Source organism: Numenius arquata, chromosome 24 (genome assembly GCF_964106895.1).
Source record: "Numenius arquata chromosome 24, bNumArq3.hap1.1, whole genome shotgun sequence".
NCBI classification, from domain to species: Eukaryota; Metazoa; Chordata; class Aves; order Charadriiformes; family Scolopacidae; genus Numenius; species Numenius arquata.
This window is the reverse complement of record NC_133599.1, coordinates 2142078-2168336: the sequence shown is the minus strand read 5'-3', so window position 1 is coordinate 2168336 and position 26259 is coordinate 2142078. Positions and strand designations below refer to the sequence as shown.

At 44.4% G+C, this 26259-nt stretch overlaps 2 protein-coding genes across 5 annotated transcripts; one reads left to right on the top strand and one right to left on the bottom strand.

Annotated features, from left to right (window-relative positions):
- Window positions 1-552: 552 nt before the first annotated feature.
- EIF2D (eukaryotic translation initiation factor 2D) lies at window positions 553-12115 on the bottom strand. 2 transcript variants are annotated; one of them, XM_074163317.1, is made up of 15 exons: window positions 11979-12115; window positions 11080-11270; window positions 10286-10369; window positions 8054-8144; window positions 7261-7368; window positions 6337-6626; window positions 6066-6183; window positions 5570-5615; window positions 4749-4852; window positions 2953-3111; window positions 2409-2498; window positions 2210-2305; window positions 1259-1379; window positions 929-1103; window positions 553-824 (listed from the first exon to the last, which is right to left on the bottom strand). In XM_074163317.1, the coding sequence occupies exons 1-15, from the start codon at window positions 12032-12034 to the stop codon at window positions 754-756; spliced, it is 1800 nt and encodes a 599-aa protein (XP_074019418.1). In that variant the 5' UTR covers window positions 12035-12115; the 3' UTR covers window positions 553-753. The 2 variants fall into 2 exon arrangements, with proteins under 2 accessions (XP_074019418.1, XP_074019419.1); XM_074163318.1 differs by lacking the exons at window positions 6066-6183; window positions 6337-6626 and having other exon boundaries at window positions 11979-12034.
- Window positions 12116-12526: 411 nt separating this feature from the next.
- On the top strand, window positions 12527-23355 carry DYRK3 (dual specificity tyrosine phosphorylation regulated kinase 3). 3 transcript variants are annotated; one of them, XM_074163135.1, is made up of 3 exons: window positions 12527-12639; window positions 13401-13516; window positions 16938-23355. In XM_074163135.1, the coding sequence occupies exons 1-3, from the start codon at window positions 12600-12602 to the stop codon at window positions 18507-18509; spliced, it is 1728 nt and encodes a 575-aa protein (XP_074019236.1). In that variant the 5' UTR covers window positions 12527-12599; the 3' UTR covers window positions 18510-23355. The 3 variants fall into 3 exon arrangements, with proteins under 3 accessions (XP_074019236.1, XP_074019235.1, XP_074019237.1); XM_074163134.1 differs by having other exon boundaries at window positions 12569-12639; window positions 13405-13516; XM_074163136.1 differs by lacking the exons at window positions 12527-12639; window positions 13401-13516 and adding an exon at window positions 15612-15798.
- The last annotated feature ends 2904 nt before the right edge of the window (window positions 23356-26259 follow it).

Genomic DNA, 26259 nt, shown 5'->3' with positions numbered 1-26259 from the left:
ATGTATTAAGTCTAAAGGGAAAATACAGGAATCCCTCCTAGAAGTGATTTTAAATTTCTTAACCCTACTGTAAAGTGTTTAAGTTTCAGCTAAAGAGGTAGAGAACATCTACCCCTGTGAAACCTCAGCAAAGTCCTCCATTAATCTTAAGATTTTAGCTGGCTTTGACAAAACTGCTACCCATGATAAATTACAGTGAATGTCATACATTAAAATGTATGTATATAAATATATAAACCATAAAAATCCAGCTAACAGAGTTCATTTTCAGTGGTGAAATGTCTGATAGTAATATCTGGAAATGCTTAAAAGGATAAAATCCAAAACCAAATGGGTTTTACTTCTGACATGCACAATCTGTGGCACAACACGCTGGACTGGGCCAGGACAATGTGTTGGAATGCACTTCGCTTACATTTTAGTGGAGGTTCCATAACTGGGCCTTTGCTAAAGGATACAAAACAAGAACATTAAACTAGGCAAAAGCCACTGCTGCCAGAAAACCAGTGCACCGTTTGGAATGTCTAGAAAATACACGGAAAAAAGGATAATGCTAGGGGTTTTATTCAAATTTTTATTTTTTATGAAAAATGAACAGCTGGAACAATGTTATTATTTGGGTGAATCCTAGACCTTGTAAACATCCAGGACTCATTTCTGAATGAACAGGGCCTGTACATTATCCTTGATTTATTGGCAGAACACATCTATAAATAATGAGATCTGAGTAATTCTTACAGTAGATTTTTTTTCTTACTTCTTCCGGCCAAACTTTGGTGCCTTCTCAAGGCCTTGAATGTATTTCCGAGGTAGCTGATATTCTTCTGCAACATAACCAAGAGTTCACTTCAGGTAAATATTCACAGCTTAAGAATGAAAATCTGTGTCTTGCTGTACCCGGTCCCGCCTGGTTCCAGAACAGACTTACCCAACAGCATCTTGGCCAGATGATGGACTTGGTTGCCTTGGATCTGGACCTGAACTCTGTCTTTTGTTCCTGGCACGGGGGTGATGGTGGCACTGGCCTGTACTTTCTGTTGCAGAACATTGGCCACGCACTGTGGGTCTAGACCGTACAGCTCAAGGTTCTTGATAATTGTCACCTGCAGGTTTTAAGAATTATTGCAAACATCACTGCTGTAAGTATCAGCAAGTCATGTCTCATTCATCCCAGAAAAATGAGTTGCCAAAGCTGCTCTCAGAATCTGGGCCCAAACCCATACGGCTCAAACCCCATAATTTTAGTTCTTTTTTTTACCTTCTTATTTGATGATCTCTGTGCTATGGTTATGTCAATGGGCTCAATGTTTCCTTTCCTAACAATAGGCTCTTGTCCAAAAAATGTCACCTGGTGTAAGGGCTGCAGTCGTTCAAGGCACCTGAACGAAATTAATACATCCAATTAGTCCATACAGTACAGCAAGGCTGGTGTTAACGGTGCTTTTCAGCCTCTTGCAGGTTTTTGAGACTACATGAAAGCCAAGATTCTATGTATGAGAAGAATCTGTATCTTAAGAAGACAATGCATGATTTTTCTGTTTAGAAAAATTAGAAAATTTTAAAAATTTTACCAGAGGAAAACCTTCTTTAATTTTGTCTGTAAGCTATTGTTCAGTTGTATTGTTCACAGATCCGTGAAGCAGCTCCAGTTTAAAATTCAGCATAGACTGCGTTACTGTCCCACGAGCAAACCTGGCTTCAGAAATACAGGAAGCTGCTGGAGGTGCCTCAGAAGCCTTGCGTGATTGAGAAGCTCAAGGCAAGTAAGACATTGGGGACACTGAGGCAAAGTTTTTCAGTACATGGAAACAATGGTCTTGTGCCAGATAATCAGGATCCAAAAGGTGGGGTTAGGCTGTAAATGCAGAAGTTGTATTGCCATGGCCTAAAAAGGGTGCTTTCATCTATCTACTGCAAGGGATGGCTTTATAAATCTGTACGTACAGACGACACACAGAACCAGGCACTGTTTGTTTAGGATGCTTTCCCTGATAAGAGGTTAGTAGGCAAATAAAAAACCACAACAGCTAATGCCAGATGCTTGTTACATGGTGAAGAATGAGAGATCCTTCAAGTGAAGGTCTCTGGAGATTTTTTGTTGTGTTACCAGTAGGAAGTTATAACGGAGGCAGCTCCAATAACATGTGGCTTTGAGTTGGGTGCAAGAAATCTGTGGAATACGGAAACACTTCACTGGGAAAATAGTCACCTGCTCAAGAGGTCATCCCATTTAAGGTTTGAGATCTCATCTTGTTCCGATTTATCTAACAGGCAGTCACACAGAACAGCATTCACCTTTACAAAGCTACAAAACAAAACCAGGCATTAGAAGCAAAAAAGTTCACTTGTTTCCTCTGACTTCAGCATCTCCTGTGGAAGCAGGGAAGGAGACATCCACCTCTACTTACTTTTTGTTTGTTTCATCAACCAACTCATTAGTCTTCACATAGTTGATGATGATGTTTCTCACCTCACTGCTTGAGAGGATGCTGCCTTTTCTAAAGAGAAAGAAAAGTTTTTAACTTACTACTTTAAGTACTTAGGTGTTGGGTTCTGTCACTAAGAAGACAGCAACTACCCTGACTATATTTGGTAGCAACAGCTCAATTAAATTATCTGGCGTCCTCCTTTCAGTAAACCATACTGTGGGTGGGCAGAATACGCCTTATCCAATGGCAAATCAAGACAACCCAAGTAAAATGTACCAATTTTGACACTTCAGCTATCACCTCCTTAGCTGTGAGAGAAGTGATGTACTTGCTGAATGCAGTTGTCACAGCCTTTTATCTTTCTTCCCTTTGTGAAGCAAGGAATAGATTCTTGATGCCCAGCACCTTTCCCGACAGCACTACAGGGCCCTCCCTGTGAGAGCTAACAAAATGGCAGCAGCACAGGTTTGTTAGTCTCTTTCTTCACATACCAATGGTTATGTTGTACTTTTCTAGTGCTTACTTGTGTCCGGATTCCTGAAAGAGTGGGACCATTTTTGCTGAGACCCCATAAAGCGGAATGATTTCAGGAGCACGGTACGCTTGCTCTCTGTCTTCACTCTTGCTCTCTTGGGCAGCAGAGGCTGAAGAAAATCCTTCAGGTACTGCAAATGCTCTAATGCTGAAAGGAGAATGATTTGGTGTGAGTGGAAGGGATTGAAACTTATCACTTCCATTTCACTGAGACACTAAAACTTAGCAGAGCCATGCAAAAAGCTTTCTGGTCTGTTTTACAACATCCCTCCAAATGCATGCCATTGCAGTGGGGGCCTGTGTCTGCGGATTAAAGGACTGGATGAAAGAACAGTATTTTGAAGCATTAGCTGCAATTAATAGATTTGTCCTTGTACATGTTTTAAAGATACACATAAATAAGCACCTTAACTCAGGTGATATTAGAAACTTTTCACTCTGAGTGAAGCCCTGTATGGTGGGGAAAAAGTAAATCTCTCCAGCTGTTCTAAGTCTATTTGACTCTTGTAATTAGAGACAACTGCCATAATTCAAAGGATCCAGCCCCATTCCGTAGAATCCCTAGAATTAAATTTATAAAAAAAACAACCCAACGGCACTCTCCACAAATGTACAGACATTTAAAAGCTGAAATGATTCTTTAGTGGTCAGTGATAAAAGATCTGGAAGAGAGGGGTGAGAACTGGATCAGTGCAGGAGCTGGAGTCTCATTTCACGGAGCAGAGCTGCACGTTCTACGCTTGAAGGTAAGAGAATTGACAAACTGAGCTGGAGTGTGTCTGTCTCCTGATGATAAGGCCAAGTATAATGAGAGAAAAGTTAATGCAGAAAGTCAAAGTAATTCTGGTTCTTTCCAAACGCAGAAGAGAAGATATGCTTATATCTACTGAAATATTCTCCTCTCCATTAGTTGCCAAGGAGACGTTATATACCAGGAAGCCTCAGGCCCACTGGGAAATTCCACGAGAGAGCAAATGTGCCGATATGCAGAAGGAAGAAGTAGGATGTTCTCAATGTGAGGTAACTATTAATTGTTAGAAAGATAACAGAAACACCGATAGAGGAATCTGGTAATAAGTAACTGAAAGTATAAGAGTATTTGTGCAAATCAGTATGTGTAAGGAAAAACACAGCAATTTTTTTTTTTTTTTCATTTTTTGAGATTATAACTTTGGCTTCTGATTTTGCAAAGTGCTTGATTTGATCCTTTATGACATTCTACATTCTGAGACTGTAGTTTCATGAGCACTTATTTAGCAGCAGTGTCACCTTTTCACTGGAGTTACTGTTGAGACAGGTAAGTTCACCTCAAGCTGAGCAATGAGTTGGCCCAGCACAGAGATGGAATGGGGAGGGGGAGAACTGCTTACACTGGAAGGGCATAAACCACTCACTGTTAAATAGATGGAAAGCTGCCTGATGGGTTTCAAACCTTCTTGCCTCCCTTCCCCCAGCAACCACCAAGAAACCCACGCAAACTATCAAGACACTGTCAGAGGAATGTGCTTTTCAGTGACTGCTAACAGGCTCGATGCTGTAACTCTTTTATTAGCATCCAAACTGGAAGCCAGAAGTTTGTCACTAACACTGCAAAAAATTGCAATTAATCGGGGTACAAAACCCCTCCATAGCATATTAAGATCATAGAAGATTAGAAAATGAGGGCTGCTACAGCTATTCAGAACAGGAATTCAAGCAGAGTATAGGTAATAGAGCTGGAAGTAGCAGATTCCAAATTCTTTCAGAGACTGCCAACTCTATCAAAGACTACAATATTCCACGTACTCTGGATGTTTCCAGTCCACTTCCACGATGCTCTCCACACCTTTGCTCAGCTCCTTCACTTGTAAGATCTGCTGCTGCTGCATACATTGCAGGAACTTAGAGAACTGAAGGAAGCAACAATCAGAAATGTGGAGTCAAGCATTTTACATTCCTGTTCCTGTGTTTCTGACTGCCCTTAAGTTACTTACTAAATCAGAAAAACTTCTTTAAAAAAAAACGAACCAGCACACCACACCTACACCTTTGCCTTCTCTAAGCACAGCAATTGCTAAGGAGCCGTGAGTGCCTCTGTCTGGCTCTAAAACAGAGTAAAAGCAGTTGTTCCTCTTTCAGGTCTGCCATTTCTTTGCTCCAAGACGTTCTTAGCCAAATCACAGAACATCTCACATAGACAACTGTGTGACCTCTGCCAAGGCACTTTGTCTTGCTTGTCATCTACACAACAGGGACAGTATCGTCTCATTTTCTCTTCATTTTTGTTCCTTAGCAGCTTTAGAAAGGGAATGGCCTCTTCTTGCAAGTAATTGCACTGTCCCACAAGACCAGAACCCTTCAATAGCTATGGCAGCACACAGTGGCAGATAGCACTAGCTGCATTCAAAGCAGATCAATGCTCATGCTTTCAGGACAATTACTTTTCTCCCTGGATCCCGCAGGAGCAGAGAGTTGAGAAAAAAACTTGGCTTTTAAGAACAGCTTCTAGGGGTTTTTTGTCTGCCTGTCTTACTAACACTTGAACAATTTTGACTTCAAACTTTTTTTCTCCTTTCATTTCTTATTTCAATTAATGCAAAAAAACCAACCTGACAAAAAAATCTCACCTTCTTATACCTTGATTTCTTTATGTCCAGTTGTTGGCCAGCGGGGCTATAAATGGATTTTTTAAAAGTTCTTTAGTTATAAGTCACCCTTCATTTCTTCTTACATCTTGCTACTTATGCTAGAAGTTTCTTAACAGCAAAAAATACAAATCACACAGAGAAAGAATTACTTCAAACAAGCTAACAAATAGAACATGATGAGTGAAATTAGCGTTGAGGTTCCTGTGGGTAGGCAAACAGCCATTTAAGTGACTACGTAGTTGTGGAACAAATGCCAGCCAATTTAAGTTAGCTACCCAGTGCCTATCTGGGTCTGCACAGTCCTTACATCAAAGTATTTGCAGTAAGAAGTGAGCACAGTCTTAGATAACCGTAGGTAAGGACTGAATTTTACTTTTGAGTCAAAACCTTCATCTTAAATATCGCACCGGATCTCCACAGTTTTAAAGCCAAAAATCCAACATGCAAATCCAAAGACAGTCTTCTTACCACGTACCAGCATGAGAACATATGGCTGCGGAGAAATGTGCTGGTGAGCAGAGGGAGATCCGACTTCTTTACTTTGCATTTTAAGGCATGAAAAAAGCACTGGTTAAATAATGCATCCATTTGCTCTGCAGGGAAAGAAAGGACAAGTAAAATGTGAGTAGTCTCTTCTTTCAGACTGTCCTTCAGAGCACACAGAACTGTCTGGAATGCACAGGGTGGGTACAGGCTTCAGCAAACTGAAGGGTCCACAGTTTGGTTTCATTTGTGTGCAAAGATACCTTGTGGAGTCCTACTGTCCTCAGCTTCCTGCTGAACCTCCACGTTGGCATCTTCAGCTGTTTCTGCAGCTCTGTTCTCATGGAGCTCCTCCTTTCCCATCGGTATTGCACAAGAGTCTCGCTCCTTCAGGCTCAAATCACCAACGTCCACGTGCTGCAATGGGTCGGTGGAGAAGCTGCTGACAGGCTCGTTCCCCTCCGTCTCTCCCTCATCTTCAGCATTCTCCTTTTCAGCAGAATCTGTTACCAAGGGAGCTAAGGTAGGAGGATAAGATTTGTCACCATATTCCCTATAAAAGGAAGAAAAAGCATAACATAGCTTTCTGTTTACTGCTTCGAAGCCCACAGGTCAATGAGCAAATGTCACCCTGATAAAAGGCACTGGCAGTTGCATGGGTCTTTTTCCACATTCTCAGAACTATCAAATTTATTTTTAACTCATCTTCCTCCATAAACTCTATGTTCCCCCCATGAATCTTAATTTAAAACTGAGCAGACAAGTTGAATCCAAATGCAGAGCACTCATTCATTTGGTTGAGACTGGCAGAGTTGACCATTTTTAAGCAAAAATGATTCAAAGTTCAAATGATCAAAATGATTCAAAGAACAGTAAGATTTTCTACAATCAGAGTAACAGGGATGTTCTAGCTTCATTTTTATAGTAATTACACTCAGGTTGAAGGAACTGAATCAAGTGAATAATTTTATATATCTATTTCCAATATGTATATAATGGATAGATGTCAGGACAGATACCTGCTTCTGTTGGAAAAGGGCAGTCATCAAAAACACGTAGCTGAAACCTTAATAATGGTCATATCTAAACTGTAACCAAATAATTCAATATGTTGAACTGACAGATTAACCTTACTGGGGCACAGATTTTGGTTTTATTAAACAGATGAGACTTGGCACTATACCCACCAGAGGTGATCCAGGTAAGTGTGCAGCACTGCAAAGCCCTTCCCTTTCATTCCAGCAGCCAGCATCTCCGCAGTCGCCATGGTGGCAACTGCAACTGCTACTGGAGCTCTGGGAAAAGAAGGGAATATTTCAGCAGGACAGCACAAACATACTCTGCTACTTGGACAAAGACTGTGCCATTGTGCTATACTCAATTTCTTTAACAATGTCCTAGTTCTCTACAACCCATTTGTTGTTTTTTTTAAAGCATGTAGGTATTTTCTGGTTTTGTCCCATCTTCTGGTATGTAAATTCTTCCAAAGAATCCCAAGGATATGTGAGCTGTGACACTGAAGTGAAGGTTCTGTAGTGGCACATTCTTTGCTTTAATGAAGTACAAGAAGCGTATGCACTGCCAAAAGAGACCAGCAGTGAGCGGGGGGAGACCAACAGCTTTAGCACTGCTCCCTCGTTCTGAACTTCCTCACAGACAAAAAGACAACTGTGCAGAATACTATCTTTTGTTAAAAAAATTACTCTGTTTCAAACTAAACCTACCAGCTGTGCCCCCACAGGTCCAAAAAAAACCTAATCTGCAGAGCTGTCCACCCAAGCTCAAACATAGCCTAACCCAGAAACTGAAGTGGATTTTTTTTCTGCTGTATTTTCCATTGGTTGGGTCCACAGTGCATCAAATGCGTGAGAACAATTCTGCTTTTATTTCTTCAAACCCCCCCAGAGTCTTCCTGTAAAAAAATAACTTCCTTTCATTTTTAGTTTCTAAGAAAAGATACGAATAAAGAATCCTCCGTACCTGTTTCCCAAGAGGGTGACAGCACAGAGCGTGCCCCGCTCTACTTGAGGAAAGCCAGAAGATGGCACTACAACTCCTGGCAGCATCAGATCTGAAGGAAAGGAATAGAGCACATCCATTTCTCAATGAAAGACTCAGCCACCAGCACCTCCACCCCCATCCCTCCTGTTACTCAGCAAAAACACAAGCCTGCTCACAGCTGAGCACATGCCAGATTAAACATGATTCTCTGTTTCTCCTAAGGCAGCACTTCTCTCCCACCCTGTGGAGTAAAGGATCCGATTCACAAGGGTACTGGGCACATCCCAAAAAACTGCAGGAGATCTAAGCACGCTCAGCCCCTTGCCCTGTCAGGCCCGAAAGGAGCACTGTTTTTAACAGAAAGGTATGAGCTCCCAGCCTAGAGAGCATCACTCTTCACTAATGACACGGACAGAGAAAGAAAGGAGGAGATGTGTCTGGAAATCCCACTTACTCTTCCCTGTCCCAAGGGCAGGTTATCCCAGCAGCTCTCTGGCTGAAGAGTGAATTGCCTAAAATTTGTTACTGCTGGCCCAACCCTCCTGATCTGGCACAATAGCTGCACTCCGCTGTGAACTCTCCTCAGCAGGAGGAAGCAGTTTAACCATCCCCTTGCCATCTGCACAGAAACAGCACACCTTGTTGTGTGCTTCCTTCTGCTTCTCATACCTGGGGTGAATTGACTGGCACGTCATTAAAGAAGTTTTTCATTCCCCACGTATGACATCACGTCATCACCAAATTATGCAAAGAGCATCTGCTCTCCCTCATCGCAGCTGTAATTGTCTAGAACTTGCAGTCTCCTGGACTGACCTGTGTTCCACGGTTTGCTTTTGAAGGCATCTCACTTTTTTTCTCAGCATCATAGATCTAACGTGTATGCTGAAGAAGCTAACAATATTTTTTCCTCCCATTTCACTGTCACAACTACTTTCAGCAAATCTAGAATGAGCTCTGACATTGCAACCAAGGCTCCACAGCTCTGAGGACAGAAATCATATAAAGACCTTCCCATGACAAGGTAAGTACCACGTGTGTATTATGTAAATAACCAGGGCAGTGAGTAGACACTTCAACAGATATCACAGATATCACAAACAGCATTATCTTCCTTCTCCTCTTTGTAACTGCACACTCCCTAAACCTGCTCCTTCCCTCCCTTTGGACAGTCTCTTTGCCTTTCTTTCTGAGATGTGGTTCCACCTCTCCTCTCTGCCTTTGTTGGCCATTGTCTCGGTGGCCAGCTTCTTATCTTTGGATTCTACCCAGAGGTAGCCTGGTTGCCACGGGAGATGAATGACCTGGAGCCCTCTTCTATTCACTTCCTTCCCCCATTAGTGAATCGTTTTTTTTTTCCCCAGAAAGTAGGTCGCTACAAGTCAGCAACAAGGCTTGCTCCGATGTCTATCACAGCTACACCCTCAAGCACTTTATTTCCCCAAAAGCAAATAAACAGAGGGACTTGAGTTCTACTTCAGATACCATGTAATGCAAAAAAGACCTCTCTCCCTACACGTACACTTCCATTTACACACTAAGGCCACAGTGGCTGCAATTTAATCTTTTTCTGGTTGAGCGGTTCTGCAATTTAAAGTTTATAAAGCCCTGATTCTCATGAGTCTGAACTGCATCCAAAGCAGGTTCCAGAAAATAAGACTCCTTTCTTGTTAGTCTTGATCCATAATTAGGTGGTAGAGCCAGTAACCCAGGAATTTGAACCCAACCTCACCTGCACAATTTGCTCGACAGTGATTACAACTCTACGTTCCAATATAAACTCACTTCTTATCCAAAGGATAAGCCAGTTCATCTCTGAACCGACAGGAAGTGGGGTGGCAGCCAAGGAACTCAGCTGCTCAAGGAGTTACAAAAAAGACAGACAAATGACACAGGCAGTTCTATGTCCCAGTTCAGAGCTGCTGACCGCCCCAAGATGGTATTTCCAAATCTGAGATTCCCACATGGAACACGTTAACGGCATTTAAACAGCTTAATCTACTTTGTTTCACCCACAAACTTTTTTACAGCTTATCTATGTACCTTTTTGCCACACCACTATGAATTACTTTGTGAGTATTTATTCTTTATACTTGTTTGTTTGGTTTTTCGTTTGTTTCAGGTACATTTTTGCCACTGGGAAAGACAACATCAAAAAAGCCCCAAAGGCAACTCTTTTTGTAATGCAATGTGACAAAGTCCTGGTTCTCTTACCTGCTCCTCCTGCTAGTTTCTGTAGCACAGGGGGCCATGTTGCAAAAGCAGGGAGCAGATCCGGGTAGACCCACAGGGTGTACACTGTCCCAAAACAGAATAGAAATTTAAAGATGCATCACTAAAAACCTCTCCAGCTGCTGCTTCTGCGCATCTTTAAGCAGTACAATATGAACCACAACTAAACACTCTCCTGTTCCTCAGGTAACCAAAAAATCTGAAGTCAGAATAATCCTACAATAATTAGTAGATGTGATGGAGAAAAATAAACTACTAGTTACTTCAAGCTCTTGTGAATTATTATAAAGGATATAGATAAGTGTTTATATTCTTTTCCTTAACTCAAGGACACTTTGAACTAAAATGCTACTCCACTGTAGTAGAGAATTGCTGGGTATGAAAGAAGAATTGCTGGGTACGGGAAATATAAAAGCATAGAGTATCAGAGCAATTCATTGCCTAACTCCAGGGCTGCCTGGAAGGTGGACATCATGCCTCTTGGAATTACATCTTGCAGTGGACAAGAGAGAAGAGGGGCTAAGATGCTAAACTATGGCTAAAAGACTTGTTTCCTTGGTTTTAACCTCTGAACACCTCAATTTCCTTTTTGCGGAAAGAATCCAGAAATGCCACTGATTTCACAAAGGTGTTGGTAGAACAAAGGCACTAAAGATTATGGAGTGTACGGATACTATAGTGATAGGATAAGTACTTAAGATGGACACAACAGAATCTTTTGGGGAAAGGCTGATGCCCAGTAAGTAAAGAGGATTATTCTAGTCCACTCCTCATACCTGTTGGATACAGAGCCTTCTCAATTTCAAACAGTATTGGGTTCCTGTTATTCATGTAAACAGTGATGGCCTCCCCCTTGTGCGAGTATATTTTGATGACATTAAGCTCATCCTTGTTTGGAATAAACTCAGTCAATTGTTCAGCGCTAAGGTTAGGAAAAGCCGCTGCAACATCAGCTCGTAGCTTCCTCCTGTAATGATAAAAATCACAAGTGTGTTACAAAGCTGTCTGGGCCATCCCTCAAAATAATCCCTAGATCAGTAGTTACTGTTTTATTGGCTGTTCATGAGATTCCTGCTTTTTCACAGAAGATAATTTGAAGCATTTGTGTCGCAGTTTACAAGTGGGAGAGCTGCGTGCTGGAAGAATAGTGGGAGAAGGCCAAATATGTTCATCTCTTTCCTTAAAAGTCTGCTTACAGCTGCTGTCGCTGCCTTTGCCCCTGTTTTGCAGTGATTTTGTCACACATCTGGTGGGCAGGAGCAGGGGTGCCGCCAGATTTCCCTCTCCCCAGGTTTAATTGATGTTTAAGATGCGGTGACCGGCACGAGGCGGGTTTGTGGGGTCATTCACAGGGGCGGCAAGTGGATCTGAAAGACGGGCAAGTCAGCCGAGCATCACCACGCGAGAACAGAAGGAAGGATAAGCTAGGCCTCGATGGAACAACTCATTGAAGTCTTGTTTAATTTGAAAAGCGCACTTCGTATGCAAAACGTTCGTGTTTACCACAAATGCAAGGCGAAAGCGGCCGCAGCTCCCTGCCTGCCCCCGGCCCGTGTCTCTGTGGAGGCCGAGCTGCCGCTCTGGCCGATTCCCGGCCGAGGGGACCCAGCGTCGCAGGCGGGACTGGGCCGATCCCCCTCCTCGGCGCGGCGGGGGTCCCCGGCCCGGCACTCACCGATCGGACCCCTTGATGGCGGTGTTGGATCTCACCCGGAACGCCCTGGAGAACATGGCGGGCCCGCGCCCCGGCCACCGCCGCCGCTCTCCCTCCCCTCAGGCCGCGGCAGCCGCCATGGCGCCGTCCCGCTGTACAAAAGCGTCCGGCTGGAAACCGCCTCCCTCAGCCCGCCCCGGCCCGCTCCCCCCGCGCCCACCGCCCCTGGGCCCGGCGGGTTTCCTCCTCACGGAGCCTCTTCCCCAACGCTTTGTTCTGTGATGGGGGGCGGCGGGAGACACCCTGAGGGGCGGGTGGGGGAAGAGGGACGAGAAACGGGCCATGAAACTCAAAGGTTTTGGGTACGGAGGTAAAAACGTCTCGACGCCGTGCGAGGCGGGCATTCGGTCCGCCATCAGCCGGTCCCCGGCCCGGCGAGGCCCCGCTCCCCGCCCCGTCCCGCCCCGCCGCCCTTGCGCAGGCGCGGCCCGGCGGGGGGCCGTTCCCCTGGCAACGGGCGGGCCGGTGGCGGGCGGCCGCAGGCGGAGCGGAGGAGCCCGGCCGCCCGCCGCGGCGGCAGCGCTGGACGGCGGAGCGGGGCCCGGCGGGGGATGGGGGCCAACCCCCCCCGCCGCTGCCGCCATGCTGCTGGGCAGGAAGCCGGAGGCGACCCTCGGTGCAGGTGAGGCGGCGGCCGCGGGGCCGGGCCGGGCCGGGCCGGGCGGGAGAGGGCTGAGGCGGCCGCCGGGCCCTCCGCGCGGAGCTCCGGCGGGGGTCCCGCGGCCTCCGGGAGGGCCGCGCCGGGCCGGGCCGGGATGGCCGGGGAGCCCCTGGGAGCCCCTCTGGCCCCGCTCCCCCCTTGGTTTATCCCCTTCGCCAAACGGCCGAGCCCCGGAGAGGAGCCGGTCGCCTTAAACCTTGCCATTTTGAGTTCTTTAGCAGCATTTACCAACAGTTTGGGGGCGAACCGACACCGCCTTTTGGGGTGTTTTTCCTTCCCCTTGCAGCAAATCTGCCCACTGTAATTCCCACAGATCATTTTTATAGGATAACCTACTTTAAAAGATAGTCCTATCAAGTATTTAAGTGTGTGCTCGTTGTCTGTTCTCAATGGGGCTAGTTCGGGATTATCCGACTTAAGGGAAAATGGGGAGTATGCTGGTTAATGTTTCTGAAGGATATATCTGCAGTGCAAAAGTTGATTAAAAAAAGAGAAGCTCTAAATTAAAAGTATCACAAAGTAACGTTTCCCAAGAGCTTTGCACTCTGTTGTGGTATTAAAATGTAGTCGTCATTAAATTCTAAACATCATTTAATAAACGAACGAGAACTGATGATCTTACAGGAGAAAATGTGCTAAATGAGATATATTTCAGCATTTATCTCTGTCTGTATCAACGTGAATTGTTGTGACTAACTGGTTTGTGTATGGGACGTTTCCAGCCAGGTTTGGAGATGGATTATATGACTCCTATATGAGGATAGATCAAATTAGGTACCAAGAGCCCACAAATGAAGAACACAGCCCCTCAGGACTTCCTTCCCTTGGAAGATCTAATGTGAGTATTTTAAAGTCGTCTGGGTCTTCCCGTTGTGTTGTGTGGCAGCAAGAGCTACCAAGGAGTTGGGTGTCTCCCTAGAGAGACTAAATGAAAAGAGTGAGATGTTGCAGCTTTGTAGTAGCTTCTTAACATTATTGCTTTTACTAAGCATGAAAATGATGTGGTATTGTGTTCAATGCGGAATTTGGTAGGCAGCATCAGAAATCCTATCTTAATATTCTCAGCTTATGTTTTAATCAAGAAAGTTATTTTACAAGAGGTGCAAGTGTTCTGCTGTGTCACCTTGTACGTTGATAAGTATGTAAATCCACACATGCTTTGCTTTAACTCTTCCACGTTTGCATTTTGGTTTCCCTCATGAAAATTCCAAGAGATAAGTACTTATGAACAGCAGAAGGATTGGTGTGGGTTTGCGTGGCTGCCAAACGTCTTACAAAAGTATCTTTTCCCTCTGAAAACCTTGGCCTTATCTGCCACTTTGATTGCTAGCAAAATAGCTCTTTATGGACTGGAGGTGTTAACGTGCTTCTTCAGAAGTGCTGTTTCCTCAGCAGATGTGGAGTTATGAGATCTTTCCTTAAATTGATTCAGCTGAGCAGTAGCAGTCATGTTTAGCTGTGCGGTGATCTGACCTTTTAATGTTTTTAAATGTATTTTGGCTCTTGGTGAATTCTGGCAGAAGTGAAGGAGCTTGAGCTTAAAAAAAAAACAAAAACCTGCTCTAAAATGTGAAAATAGACATTTCACTGAGCAAGATGCATCTGAAAATCATCACCTTGTGGGAATTTATTGTAACAGATATTAGTAATGAACTTGGTCTGTGCAGTTCATGGAGCAAACCTAGTAGCCTTGGGTCTGCATTTTCCCTTTTTTTTTCCACTTTTGTAAAACCAATTGTGTAGAAACTGGGTTAACTGCTTCCTTCTCAATTAAAATGAAGTTTTGTAAGTATTTGAAAATCATCAACAGGGTGCTGTTTGTGTTGTCTAATTTCTTGGCTGCTGAGAGCACTTTATCAATAAAACAAAACCTGTGCGGCCTGCGATTTGTAAAAGCAAGCTGTTGAAAGCCAGCCGATGTTACCCGGGAGTCATCTGACTCGGAGTGTAGCTCTTCGGAGTTCAAGTTCAGATTGATCTATATTTGTGTCTCATCGTCACGTGGCGAATGATTTTGGTAGCCCTCTAAGAATGAAAACTTAGTCCATGCTACTGAACAGCTGTTAAGTCTGGTTTGAGATCCAAAGGCATCGGTTCTCCGTTAAAAAATAGTTCCAGGGTAAATGAAATAATGAATTCCTTGTTTATTTGGGAATTCAAAGGTACAGAATTTTTGCTACAAACAGCAGTGTTAGCAGAGTTGCTGTGGCTCCCGAATAGAGAATATTTAGATTTAGCTCTGGTTGCACGGCTTTCACACTATATCGCTTAGCTACAACTGATGACATCCAGACTGTTAGCACCATTTTTTTGGAAATCAAGTACTTGAAAGGAATTGATGTAATAATGAGTAGCATTTCTGCAATACAGTAGTGAGTTTTGAGGTCTTGGTGTGTAATTCATTCACCCTGACTGCCCAGCAGAGCCCCCTCAGCACAGACTGCCCCGGCGATGCTTTGCGTCGGGGGTCCTGTCTGTCCTGAATCACAGAGATAAAAAGCTGCTTCTGTTGTGCATACAATGGAAACCCCTTAGGAGGAATATCAAGTTTTGATTGCAAAGGTGAAAATAAGACTGCTACTGTAGAAGGACAGGCTTGTTTTGTTTTGTTTTTCCTCCCCCTCTCCGCCCCCCCCTGGAAAACTTCAGAAAACAAACAAGTGTGAACCTTGTTCTGTGCTTACGTTCTCCATTTATTTGTAAACTTACTGTTTGAGTCTGCTGGACTGAACAGTCTTTTAGCCAGTTCTGAAAATATGTCATTCTTATCTCGGAGGTTCAGCCAGACTCCAAGAAAAAGGCGTTTATTCTCAGTTACCAGGGTTGGGCTTTGTTTTCATGTTTAAGACTTTCTGGAAAGGTGTGTCTCTTAGAGTACACTGAATTTTGGGGTTGATAGGACCCAGAGTAGTGGAACTTAGCAGGATATATCCAATGGCCTCTTGTCACCATTGATAAGGACTGACTTCTGCAGGAAATGCCTATTTTTGGGAGCTTGTGAGAAAGAGCTATCATTTCAAGGCAGCACCAACACACAGACTCTTAAAAGAGTCGTGTTTAGTTGTTTTAGGCGAGAACCTTCACTTCCCTTATTTACTGACCGTGCCGAGATGTTGGATTGTATGTAACTAAAAAGGAATTTGGTTTTATTGCTGTGGATCTGCAGGTTTATTTATATTTTTTTTTGTTTGATTCCTGTGTAGTTATTTTGGTTTTCAGGGATTTGGTTTGGCATGTGTCTCAAATCTTTATTTTTAGATTAAAGGACAAAATGGAAACCAGATGTTGCTGCTGTAGTCATGGCCTCTGCAGTGCAGGACGAGACACCACCTCTGCTGTCTGTCAGCACGGAGCGTCAGCGAGTAGGAAAGGGCAATATCTGCTGTTCTCGTACGGAACTGAACTCCAGGGAGTTGAGCATTTACTAAATTCTAAAAATGACAAGCTTGAAAAATTTCACAGTTCTTTTCTCACCTTCTATGCGTTTGTTTCAGATGTAAATATTTTAACATATGGCAATAAGAGGCAGTGGTTACAGACAAAAGTTGGAGTAAGAGATATTCTCAATTATTCAAAGCTTCCAAGTCTGTCTTAAGATAGTTGTACAGATACCACGATTTCAAAGGGCGTTGTGGATATGACTTTTTCCCCTGCAAAGAAAATATATAATTTTTTTTTTTTTTTTTAAAAGTATGGTTTATCTTGTCTTCCTCTGTCATCCTTTTGCTCCCGGCTCAGCTTGGTTACACCAGCCTTATGTCACTTGCTGTCATTGCTTTGTCTTCCCTCAGCACACTTGTCTTTGCGATATTCTGGAACCTTCTCCGCACACTCATGTTGTGTTGCACGTTTCAGACAGGTGCAAGTTGCATCTGTCCTTGGTTGGGTTTGCTGCACCCACGTTTAAAGCTAAACATAGCTGTTCCCCCGGCTGTTTGCTGACTGCGTGCATGCTAGTAGGGATAGGTATTGTGTCCTTGTTGGAGCGTTTGACTATCCAGGGTTTACCCTTTATGGTCTTAAAAATATACTACATTTGTGCAAGTGCTGGTTTCAGTAAGTTGTATTCTCTTTGTGTACCTTTTTATAACTCTGCTTTTAAGTTGAGTTGGTTTAGGTCCAGCATTTGATATGTGTTCCTAATAGAAATGTAAAACCTGTTGATGTTACTGGTTTGGTTTTATGTGGTATCGATTTTATTCTTAGCCTGTGCTTGAAAAGATAAAGTAAAGCTTGCTTTCTTTTTTCCCCATCTGTAGGTTTCTAGCAACAAACTCGCAATGAAGGATCACCCCCTGAGTGGAAGTCAGGTCAAAGTGGAGCAATTATTTGAGGACTCTGGCAACAGAAGGAGTAGCACCCTTCAGTCTGCAGGCATCGCTGGTCCAGAAAGATCTCTTCCTTCCCTAACAAAAGATAGAAGTTTAGAGAGCATAAGCACTTCGAAAGGGGGTGGTAGTTCCTCAAAAGCACATAAAGCCATTTCCCAAGCTCCAGAGCAAGCTGTCAAACAGTACAAACACCAGTTATCTGCTTACGAGCAGCAAGAGATACTTAATTTTTCTGAAATTTACTTTGTGGGTCCAGCTGCAAAAAAGAGGCAAGGAGTGATTGGTGGTCCCAACAATGGGGGTTACGATGACGACCAAGGCAGCTACATTCACGTGCCCCATGACCATCTTGCTTACCGATATGAAGTGCTCAAAATCATCGGCAAGGGCAGTTTTGGCCAAGTTGCTAAAGTCTATGATCACAAACTCCACCAACACTTAGCCTTAAAGATGGTTCGCAATGAAAAGAGGTTCCATCGCCAAGCAGCAGAAGAAATCCGGATTCTGGAGCATCTGAAGAAGCAGGATAAAACTGGCAGCATGAATGTTATTCACATGCTGGAGAGCTTCACCTTTCGGAACCACATCTGCATGACCTTTGAACTCTTGAGTATGAACCTGTATGAGCTGATTAAAAGAAATAAGTTTCAGGGCTTCAGTATCCAACTGGTACGCAAGTTTGCTCACTCCATACTGCAGTGTTTGGATGCTCTGTATAGAAACAAAATCATACACTGTGATTTGAAGCCAGAAAACATACTCCTAAAACAGCAAGGGAGGAGTGGAATCAAGGTGATAGATTTTGGGTCCAGCTGTTTTGAGCACCAAAGAGTCTACACGTACATTCAGTCTCGATTTTATCGGGCGCCAGAGGTAATTCTGGGAAGTCGCTATGGGATGCCCATAGACATGTGGAGTTTTGGCTGTATTCTGGTGGAACTATTGACTGGATACCCTCTTTTTCCTGGAGAGGATGAGGGAGACCAGCTGGCTTGTATGATGGAGCTTCTTGGAATGCCGCCTCAGAAGCTTTTGGATCAATCCAAGCGAGCCAAGAACTTCATCAACTCTAAGGGCCATCCTCGCTACTGCACTGTCACTACCCATGCAGACGGAAGAGTGACCCTTAACGGGAGTCGATCCCGCCGGGGTAAAATCCGAGGTGCTCCAGGGAACAAAGACTGGGTGACGGCGCTGAAAGGCTGCGATGACCCCTTGTTTATAGAGTTCTTAAAAGAATGTCTCAGCTGGGATCCTTCCACGCGCATGACTCCGAGTCAAGCTTTAAGGCACCCTTGGATTTGCAAACGAACGCCCAAACCACCCAGCACCGATAAAACCTGCAGTAAACGGATTTCTAGCTATACAAGTTCTTTCACAGGACTCGGTTCCAAGTTGCCTCCCGTAGTTGGAGTAGCCAACAAGCTGAGGGCTAATTTAACATCCGACGCCAATGGCTCTATACCTCTATGTACTGTGCTACCCAAACTGGTCAGCTAATAGAGAACGATGTATTTCCAGAAAATGCATACCTTGTATTTTAATTGTTTGTTAATAATGTGTAAGGAGGTTAAATGCAGAGGTTTTTAATGGATTTACTTTTTATTAGAGGCTAAATCTCGAATATGAAAATTTCAGTCAAAATGTACACATTTAAAGGGCTAACTTTTATCCAGTTGTTTCACTCACAACATGGTGCGTATGACGTTACTGGGTAGGTCAGCTCAGCTGTTGAGGAACACGACAGTTTGGCAGATGTGCTATTTAATAATGCTCTTTTGGAAATCACGCTATTTCTTATCAGGACGGTTTAACAGATTCTTTTGCTTAAGACAGCAAGGGAAATTGATTTAAAATACCTATTTTTCAGTTGATCTCCAACTGAACTCTTTTTATTCTGGGGAAAGTTTTTACACCTGTTGTCAAAAGCACAAATGTGTTTATGTAACGCATTAGGAACTTACTTGCAACTTGGTAACTGATGTTGGAAGAATTTTATTTCTCTGCGCCGCTTTCCCCTTATCTGTCCTGGCTGAGATTTTTAAAAATACCATGGGATGTAGACACCAAAGGAATTTGGTGTTGAAATTTTATCATCTGAATTTATTTTTCTTTTCTTTTTTTTTTCCAAAGGAGCGTAGGAATGCCATGAAACACAGGTTATATCTAAATAAAACTACTAACTTCTCTACACTTGCTATTTCCCTTAAAAGCCTATGGAAAGCTGGAAGGGGAATTCAAGATCAGGACGGGTCCATTACAAGTGTGGGCCAGTTTGTTCAGGGCTAATGAGTTAATTATATGTTTCTGTGGAGCTCAAATTTAAATCTTAAGGCCCAGGACTGTAACTAGAAAATGTGTGTGTGGTGGGGCCATGCCTAATAATTGGAAGCGTGTCTTGAAATCTAAGCATAATCTGTGGAATCTATGAAAAGCATAATCAGGAAAGACACCAGTTGTGAAAACTGGTGGATCCAAATCAAAACTTGTTATGAGACAATGTTTTATTTCTGATCATATTCCTTCAGGTCTTTGTGAGAGAGATGCTTATGTTTTCGCATTCTGAAAATATATGAGTTTGTATTTCCTCTTCCTTTATCTTCCCAGCGCATGAAAAGGTGGTGTGACCTGTAATGACAACAGCCCAACCCGTTGGGGTGGTTACTTCTCCCAGCCACATGGCCCGTGTCCAGTTACAAAACCATCTGATCTCTTGCCAGGTGGCTGAACGCAATTTTAAATAGAATTTAGAGCTCTTATGAACAGAAGGTTTTAAATTTAATGAGTTTCTCTGTAGCAGGTTTTTTAATGTTAAAACAAGGAGACTTTCAGTGTACGAAGAAAGGAATTTTCAGGGTGCTTTTAAAGATAAGGTGACCACATGTTGCAGACAGGACCCTCCCTCTGAGAAGATGGAGCTGCATTTTCTCTGCTCTCTTTAATTACAGCACTGGGGAAACGCTGGGTGGAGGCCTGTATAAAAACAGTCAAAAAGACAGAGCCAAAACTCCAAATGTTCCAGGACTGTTGTTTAAACTGAGGTTCTCGTGTGTGTAGCTTTTCTAAGTTCTTTTGTTTTACAGTTGTAAATTCAATGAGCTTAGTAATAACATTAAAATAACAGTCTAGCCTTTATCTGTGCAGCTACGAGTAATGCCAGCGTGGATGGTATGTTCATGGGTCACTTCATAATAATGCACGACTGGTATTTTTTATTTGGCTTGGCTGTGTGAAGTTTTATTTGGATGGAGAGTCAGGGAAGTGGATTTTTGGGGCAAGTGGCAGAAGATACCATCGAGTTTAGTAGAATCTCTTACGGATGCAGCACATTTTCAGAAGCCAGAAACATTCTTCTTCCTCCTCTGCCCTTTATGAATTTTTTTTTTTACAAAATATGCCTGGGGTGTGAGGGGAAAGGAACATTTCAGGAGCAATAGCTTGTTAGGAAAGGTGCATAGAAAAGCAGTTTATATAGATGCTGGTAGTGTCTGGAGCCTGGCAGGGACAGTAGGGTGTTGGTGTGTGCTGTATAAACAGGAGCTGTATAAACAGGACTTCTTTTAGGAACACAGAGCAGTATCTTGGTTCTAAACTGTTTTCATCTATGAAATGCCAAAGGTAGAATAATCATTCTCCTGTGACTCCTGGGAGCGGGTTCCTATGAGGTCGCTTGTGACAGAACGGCCCCTGGTGCACACACAGTCCCCTCGCTTAGGGCCGGGGCTGTAAAACTGCGGGTGAAGTGATTCACTGGCGAGAACATTGCCTTTTATCTAGAAAATGGGTTCAGTCTGCCCTGACTGCACAAGGTGCCCGTTAGCAGTTGTGTGTGTTTAAGACTGGACCTTACTTACTTGGGACTACTTATATTTTAAAACCGAGTGCGTAGTTAACTGTCTTGCTAATTTGGGGCCTTTGTCTCTATAGCCATATAGGCGAGAAGGAAAGAAAACCACCTCAGAAGATTTTTACTGTATTGAAAATGACTTCTTCATAACCCAGCTGAGAATATTTTGGTCTTGTTTCCAATTAATAAGCCCCATTTTCTTCATAAAATGTTTGCTTTCAGTGAGTAGTGTGACGCAGCGTTCCCCAACTGGGAGAACCATCCAGTGAGCTAAAAAAATCTCCCGTCTGGGGGAGAGCTGAGGATCGTCCCTGCGAACACTCGTGGAGTTCCCTGTGAATGGGCCCAGGAGGTGCCCGCAGTCCCCCTGGGAGGGTGGGCCACGGGCTGCGTCGTGGGACAGGGTCAGTTGTGATGGGACGGTGACAATCACTGGTGGAGACACAGATGAGCCCCAAATTCACGCTTTGTTTTTTGGAAAACACCAGTGAGGTCTGAAATCGCCACCAATCCATCATTTTCATTAGTTGTGATACTGGTTAGAACGTTCAAAAGTCATCTAAAACTAAACTTCTCTGAATAGATGAACAGAGCGGCTTTATGTTTGCGGGACCCCTTTGCTCCGCAGGTTTGTTGATCTGCCAGCGCTAGGGATGTTCCACCAGAGCTCCACACGCTTCTCCCAGGAAGTTCACACGAAACAAGTGCAAATTCCTTGGGTTTCCAGCAAAACAGACACAGCGTTTATAAAACTCACCTAAACTTGTTTCAAAACGTTCCTTGTAACGTCCCCTCTGTTTTACTCCAGGTTCGTCTCTGTGGTGTGAGCAGCAGGCTGTGTTTGCGTTGGTAGCTGTTCGGTTTAGCCATGTTTTAACGTAAACAAACGCTCAGGAGCATCGCAGCTCAGACATCCACGGTGCTTTTACTCTGGGGTCCGAATATTACCTGCCTGCCCAAGTTGCAAGGAGAAACTTTTTTTTATTTGAACCCAGTGGGACGGTGAAGTGTTATTCTTCACGGGGGAACACGGTACCACCCAGACACCCCCTCCAGATCCTCACAGGTTTGATCTTTCCAGCCCCAACTGCTGTGACGGTTGTTTCACACCAGCGACCTGATTTGAGACATCCTCCACCTGCAACAGAAATCTTCGCTAGAGATTTTTACCCATCCCACTCAGCTTGAGCAGGAGCTGGAGCTGCCTGGGGACCTGAGAACTCGGAGCAGACTAAATGGGGGGCTTCGAGGTGACTTTTGTGGAAGAGTTGGCTTTTGTGGCTGCATTGCTCAATCCCGAACAGTTGACAGCCCTTGAGACTCGGTAGGAATTCCATGCAGTTGGAAACCTTTTAAGCAGCGATTTATCAGTAGCAATTCTTTGCCACGGTCATCCTCTTTAAAACTACCTCCGAGATAAACCTGGGGTCCTTTTTAAAGGAATATTCACTGCAGGCTCTTCTCTTTTTTTCTGGTGGTGGGTTTTTTTTTTTTTTTTCTTGTTTAATACTAATGGCTGTTCTGGCTGTGAAACGTATACGTGATGATCTCAGCAGTGTCTTGCTAATCCTGGCCATAGAAGCAAAAAGGCTGATTCTGCACCCAGAGATCTCTGCTGAAACGATTGCTGCAAATCCCCCGCCTGCCAAAGTTTAATGCTGTCGAGGGGAAAATCCTATGGGAAGATCTGCGGGACTTCTCTGCAGCACCCAGCCCAGGCTCAAACAAACTGCGCCCAAAGTCGTCTCCTTCATGAAAAAAACCCGCAGCTTTTGCTCGTGTTCATGGAACGCCCGGAGCTGTGGGTACCTGGCAGCTTGGAAAACTGGACATCATGGTTTTATACTTAGTGCTTATCACAGATACCACTTGATTTTTTTAAATTTTTTTTTTCAAATGTTAATTTGATAAGGGTCTGGGGAAATGCATACACTTCACATTTCCCGTAGAAGAGCCCTTACCTGTTCTAAAACTCCACCGGTATCTTACAGTTTCTTAACTCCCGCTGTAGCATGTGAAATCCTGGGGCGGTGAGAACAGTCGTGGATGGGGGAACGTTGTCCCTGTGCTCGGGGAGTGCGGTGACATTAATCCAGGCTGGAGAAGCCTGTGGTGCTCAGAGGATCAGCCCCGTTCCCCATCCATAGTCTGTGCCTTATTATTTTCCCAGCCGACGTCTGTCTCAGTGCAATCAAATCACTGTCCGGGGGTTCCTACACGTGGCAGATGTTCATACTCAATGGCAGTGCCGGAAGAATCGACGGGTTAGCCTTTTTGTTATAAATATTGTGGTGAGGTGTAATACGGTGGGGAATGTAGGAAACATTTAAGGTGCATGTGAACGTAACTCCCCGTGAAGGAAGGTTTTGGAAATAAGTCAGTCTCCATCTATGTATCTAAATGTAACGAACAGAGATTTCCTAAAGTTGTATTTCGGTTCATTTTTAAAAGGAAATAAATGCATAATTTTCTTTAGCAACAGACTGTGCAAGTTCCTAAAAGTACTTGATTTTAAAAAACAGAAAAAATTAATTATTTCCAGCTGGGGTAATGTACCTGGTATCGCCAGACACCACCTCCTGTGGCTTCTGAGTGGAGATGAGGAGGAGATTTTCAGACTCTGAATGGGGGATTTCGCTGTGTCTGTGCTGAGCGTCAGGAATGCTCGGAGCTGACAAATGTTCTTCTCGTTACCGCTGCCGTAACTGGAACATCTCGAAGTTTTGCCGTGACATTCCTCAGTTGTCACTTTCTTCTTCGGCCCAGCAGAGAGCTTTTTAAAGCCCAGAATCCCGCTTATCCCTGGGCTGAAAGGAGAAATCCAGTAATAGCCACTTAAGGAAGATTTGCTTTTATTAGAAACCTCTAAGCGGGTAACCTACTGTACACAAGTGGATGTAGGGATAGTTTGAAGATGAAATCATGCTGCAATAAAAAGGTCTCTAGCAGTGACCTCTCTGATTAAACGATGCGTGTTACACACAGAGAGTTTGCAGACAGCACCGAGTGAATATTTTCCTTATTTGTTTTAATATGGGTGAAGGGCAAATGTTTGATTAAAGAAAGTTTATGACCTGAAAACGCTAAGAAAATAGCTACGCGCAGAGATTTACGTGTTCTTGGAATGTCTCTGCAGCCGGGTAGCCTGCAGGCTCCGGGCACCATCACCGCTTGTCGTGGGACAGTCTCCGTCTGAGGATTTCGTTTGACCGAGTGGTGTTTTCTCAGGCACAGCACCTCATTTTTTTTTTTTAAAAATAGCCTTATTTTGCCGTGCTGCGATGGTTGTGGGTGTGATATGGTGAGGTGGTGTATCGCCAGGTCTGCCGTTTGGAGCCGCAGGGTGTGCGGCAGCCTGAGGGGCTCTTTAATGCCCCCCCTTGTTTAAAGAAGGGGGGAATTGGGTACTAAAGCTGTATCGCATCCTTCCGCCCGTCTCGGTGATGCCGAGGGATGTCAGCATAAAATCCCTGTCCCTGCACGGAGTCGGGCTGTGGGGTAGAGGCCTGGAGTCCGGCCCGTTGTTGCCCATGTGGTATATTCCATCCCTTCTTAATTATTGCCATTCGTTAATTAATGGGGGTTCTTGGAGGAAAAATTAATCAGGAGATTCTTGAATCGTTTTGCCAGGCAGAAGAGGAAGAGATTTGCTTGCATTTGGCAATATTCCTTCTGGTTCTCTGGGTTTAACTTCTCAACCTCGGCATAGTGAGAGGGCGATGCCGTTCCACGGCGCAGGTTCGTTTAGCACAGAGTTCTTGAAAAAGCAGCTGAGTCGCTTAAAAAGCGAGTTGTTGCTTAGCACAAATTTGTCCAGCTTAATTTCTGCCTACCGTCAGTTTAAAGACACGGGCTGAGGGCTTGTTATTTTAAGCTGCCTGTCTAATTTAGACTTCTAAGCCCAGACTGCTCAACGGTGGCTAGCTGTTTCGGAGCTTCAGATTTGGGTCTTCTCCCTGATACGTTTTAAAGGGACTCAATTTTTCTGAAAATAAGTGTCAGGAGCTTCCTAGGGCCATTCCAAAGGGCCTCTAAAATAACATACTGAAAACTTTGGATGTATTTTCTAGTAACAGCACCAGTATATATATATATACTATGTGTATATATATACTATATATATATATATATACACACCAGCCTTCAGCCTTCCAATATCTGAAGGGAGCCTACAGGAGAGCCGGAGAGGGACTCTGTCAGGAGATGTAGTGACAGGACAAGGGGTAACGGTTTTAAATTGGAAGAGGGGAGATTTAGATTAGATATTAGGAGGAAATTCTTTGCTGTGAGGGTGGTGAGAGCCTGGCCCAGGTTGCCCAGAGAAGCTGTGGATGCCCCATCCCTGGAGGGGTTCAAGGCCAGGTTGGAGGGGGCTTGGAGCAACCTGGTCTAGTGGGGGTGTCCCTGCCCAGGGCAGGGGGTTGGAACTCGATGATCTTTAAGGTCCCTTCCAACTCTAACCATTCTGTGATTCTATGATATATGTGTGTGTATATATATATCCTGATGATGCCTGGGCTGGATGGTGCCATTCTCCCTTCCAGGGGAGAGCTGTGCTTGTCCCTGCTGTGTCCGCAGGGTCACTGGACACACCAGCGTCTCTTCGGCTCAATCTGCCGATGGTCCCCATGCTCGCCCGGCTGGGACGGAGGGGAAGGACGTTTGTGACCTTCCTCTCGGGGCTGCCGTGTGTGCGGTGACAGGAGCCTGTTGGAGCTACTCGCCTGCTCTGAGCTCCATCTCTGCCCACGATGAGTTGCCCCAGAAGCTCTTTGGGTGGCCCTCGAGTGAACTGTCTGCTGGAAGGGATGGCATCAATGAGACACTCTGGATGGGGAATCTTTCGGAGCTCTCATTCGATTCTTACACACACACACACACGCTGTTCTTAGGGGTGTGGGGCAGCGTGTGACTCAAGGTTGTGTGGACCGAGGAGGTGAATTTTGCCCATACTTAGGTTTTCTTTAAGCATCAGCCAGTGAGTTAGTGCTGGTCTTTGTATGATTCACCTAATCCTTTTTATAAATGAAGTTCTTTGCTGCCCAGACGATGAGTGGATGGTAGACAGCACTGGGTTTGTTTTCTTTCCTCTTGTCGAATTAGCCCAACAGGCTTCACAAACGCTGTTGAGGACAGCCACACGCACAGATGCCCAGAAATGTCCTTTCCTCTGAAGACTGTTTTTGTCTCCTCAAGGGAATGTGTGTCCTTTGAACAAAGCACACATGACGGACGCTAAATGTTTTTCTGTGGTACCACCTCTGTCTCGCCCCAGTGTTTATACAGCCATAATAAATGTGCGGGGAGATTCTTGATGCCGCCCGTGCCCCGAGGCAGCTGTGAAGCCTGGACTTTTCTGTCCTTCATCTCAGTGGTCTGGCCCAGACCACCACGATTTATAAG

Coding starts and splice junctions, on each gene's coding strand:
- EIF2D (XM_074163317.1), bottom strand. CDS start 12,034: ATGTTCTCCAGGGCGTTCCGGGTGAGATCCAACACCGCCATCAAGGGG. Junction 8,145..10,285: donor GAAACTAGCAGGAGGAGCAG/GTAAGAGAACCA, acceptor CCTTTCCTTCAG/ATCTGATGCTGCCAGGAGTT. Junction 2,306..2,408: donor GTTGATGAAACAAACAAAAA/GTAAGTAGAGGT, acceptor TTTGTTTTGTAG/CTTTGTAAAGGTGAATGCTG.
- DYRK3 (XM_074163134.1), top strand. CDS start 12,569: ATGGGGGCCAACCCCCCCCGCCGCTGCCGCCATGCTGCTGGGCAGGAA. Junction 12,640..13,404: donor GGAGGCGACCCTCGGTGCAG/GTGAGGCGGCGG, acceptor GTTTCCAGCCAG/GTTTGGAGATGGATTATATG. Junction 13,517..16,937: donor CTTCCCTTGGAAGATCTAAT/GTGAGTATTTTA, acceptor CCCCATCTGTAG/GTTTCTAGCAACAAACTCGC.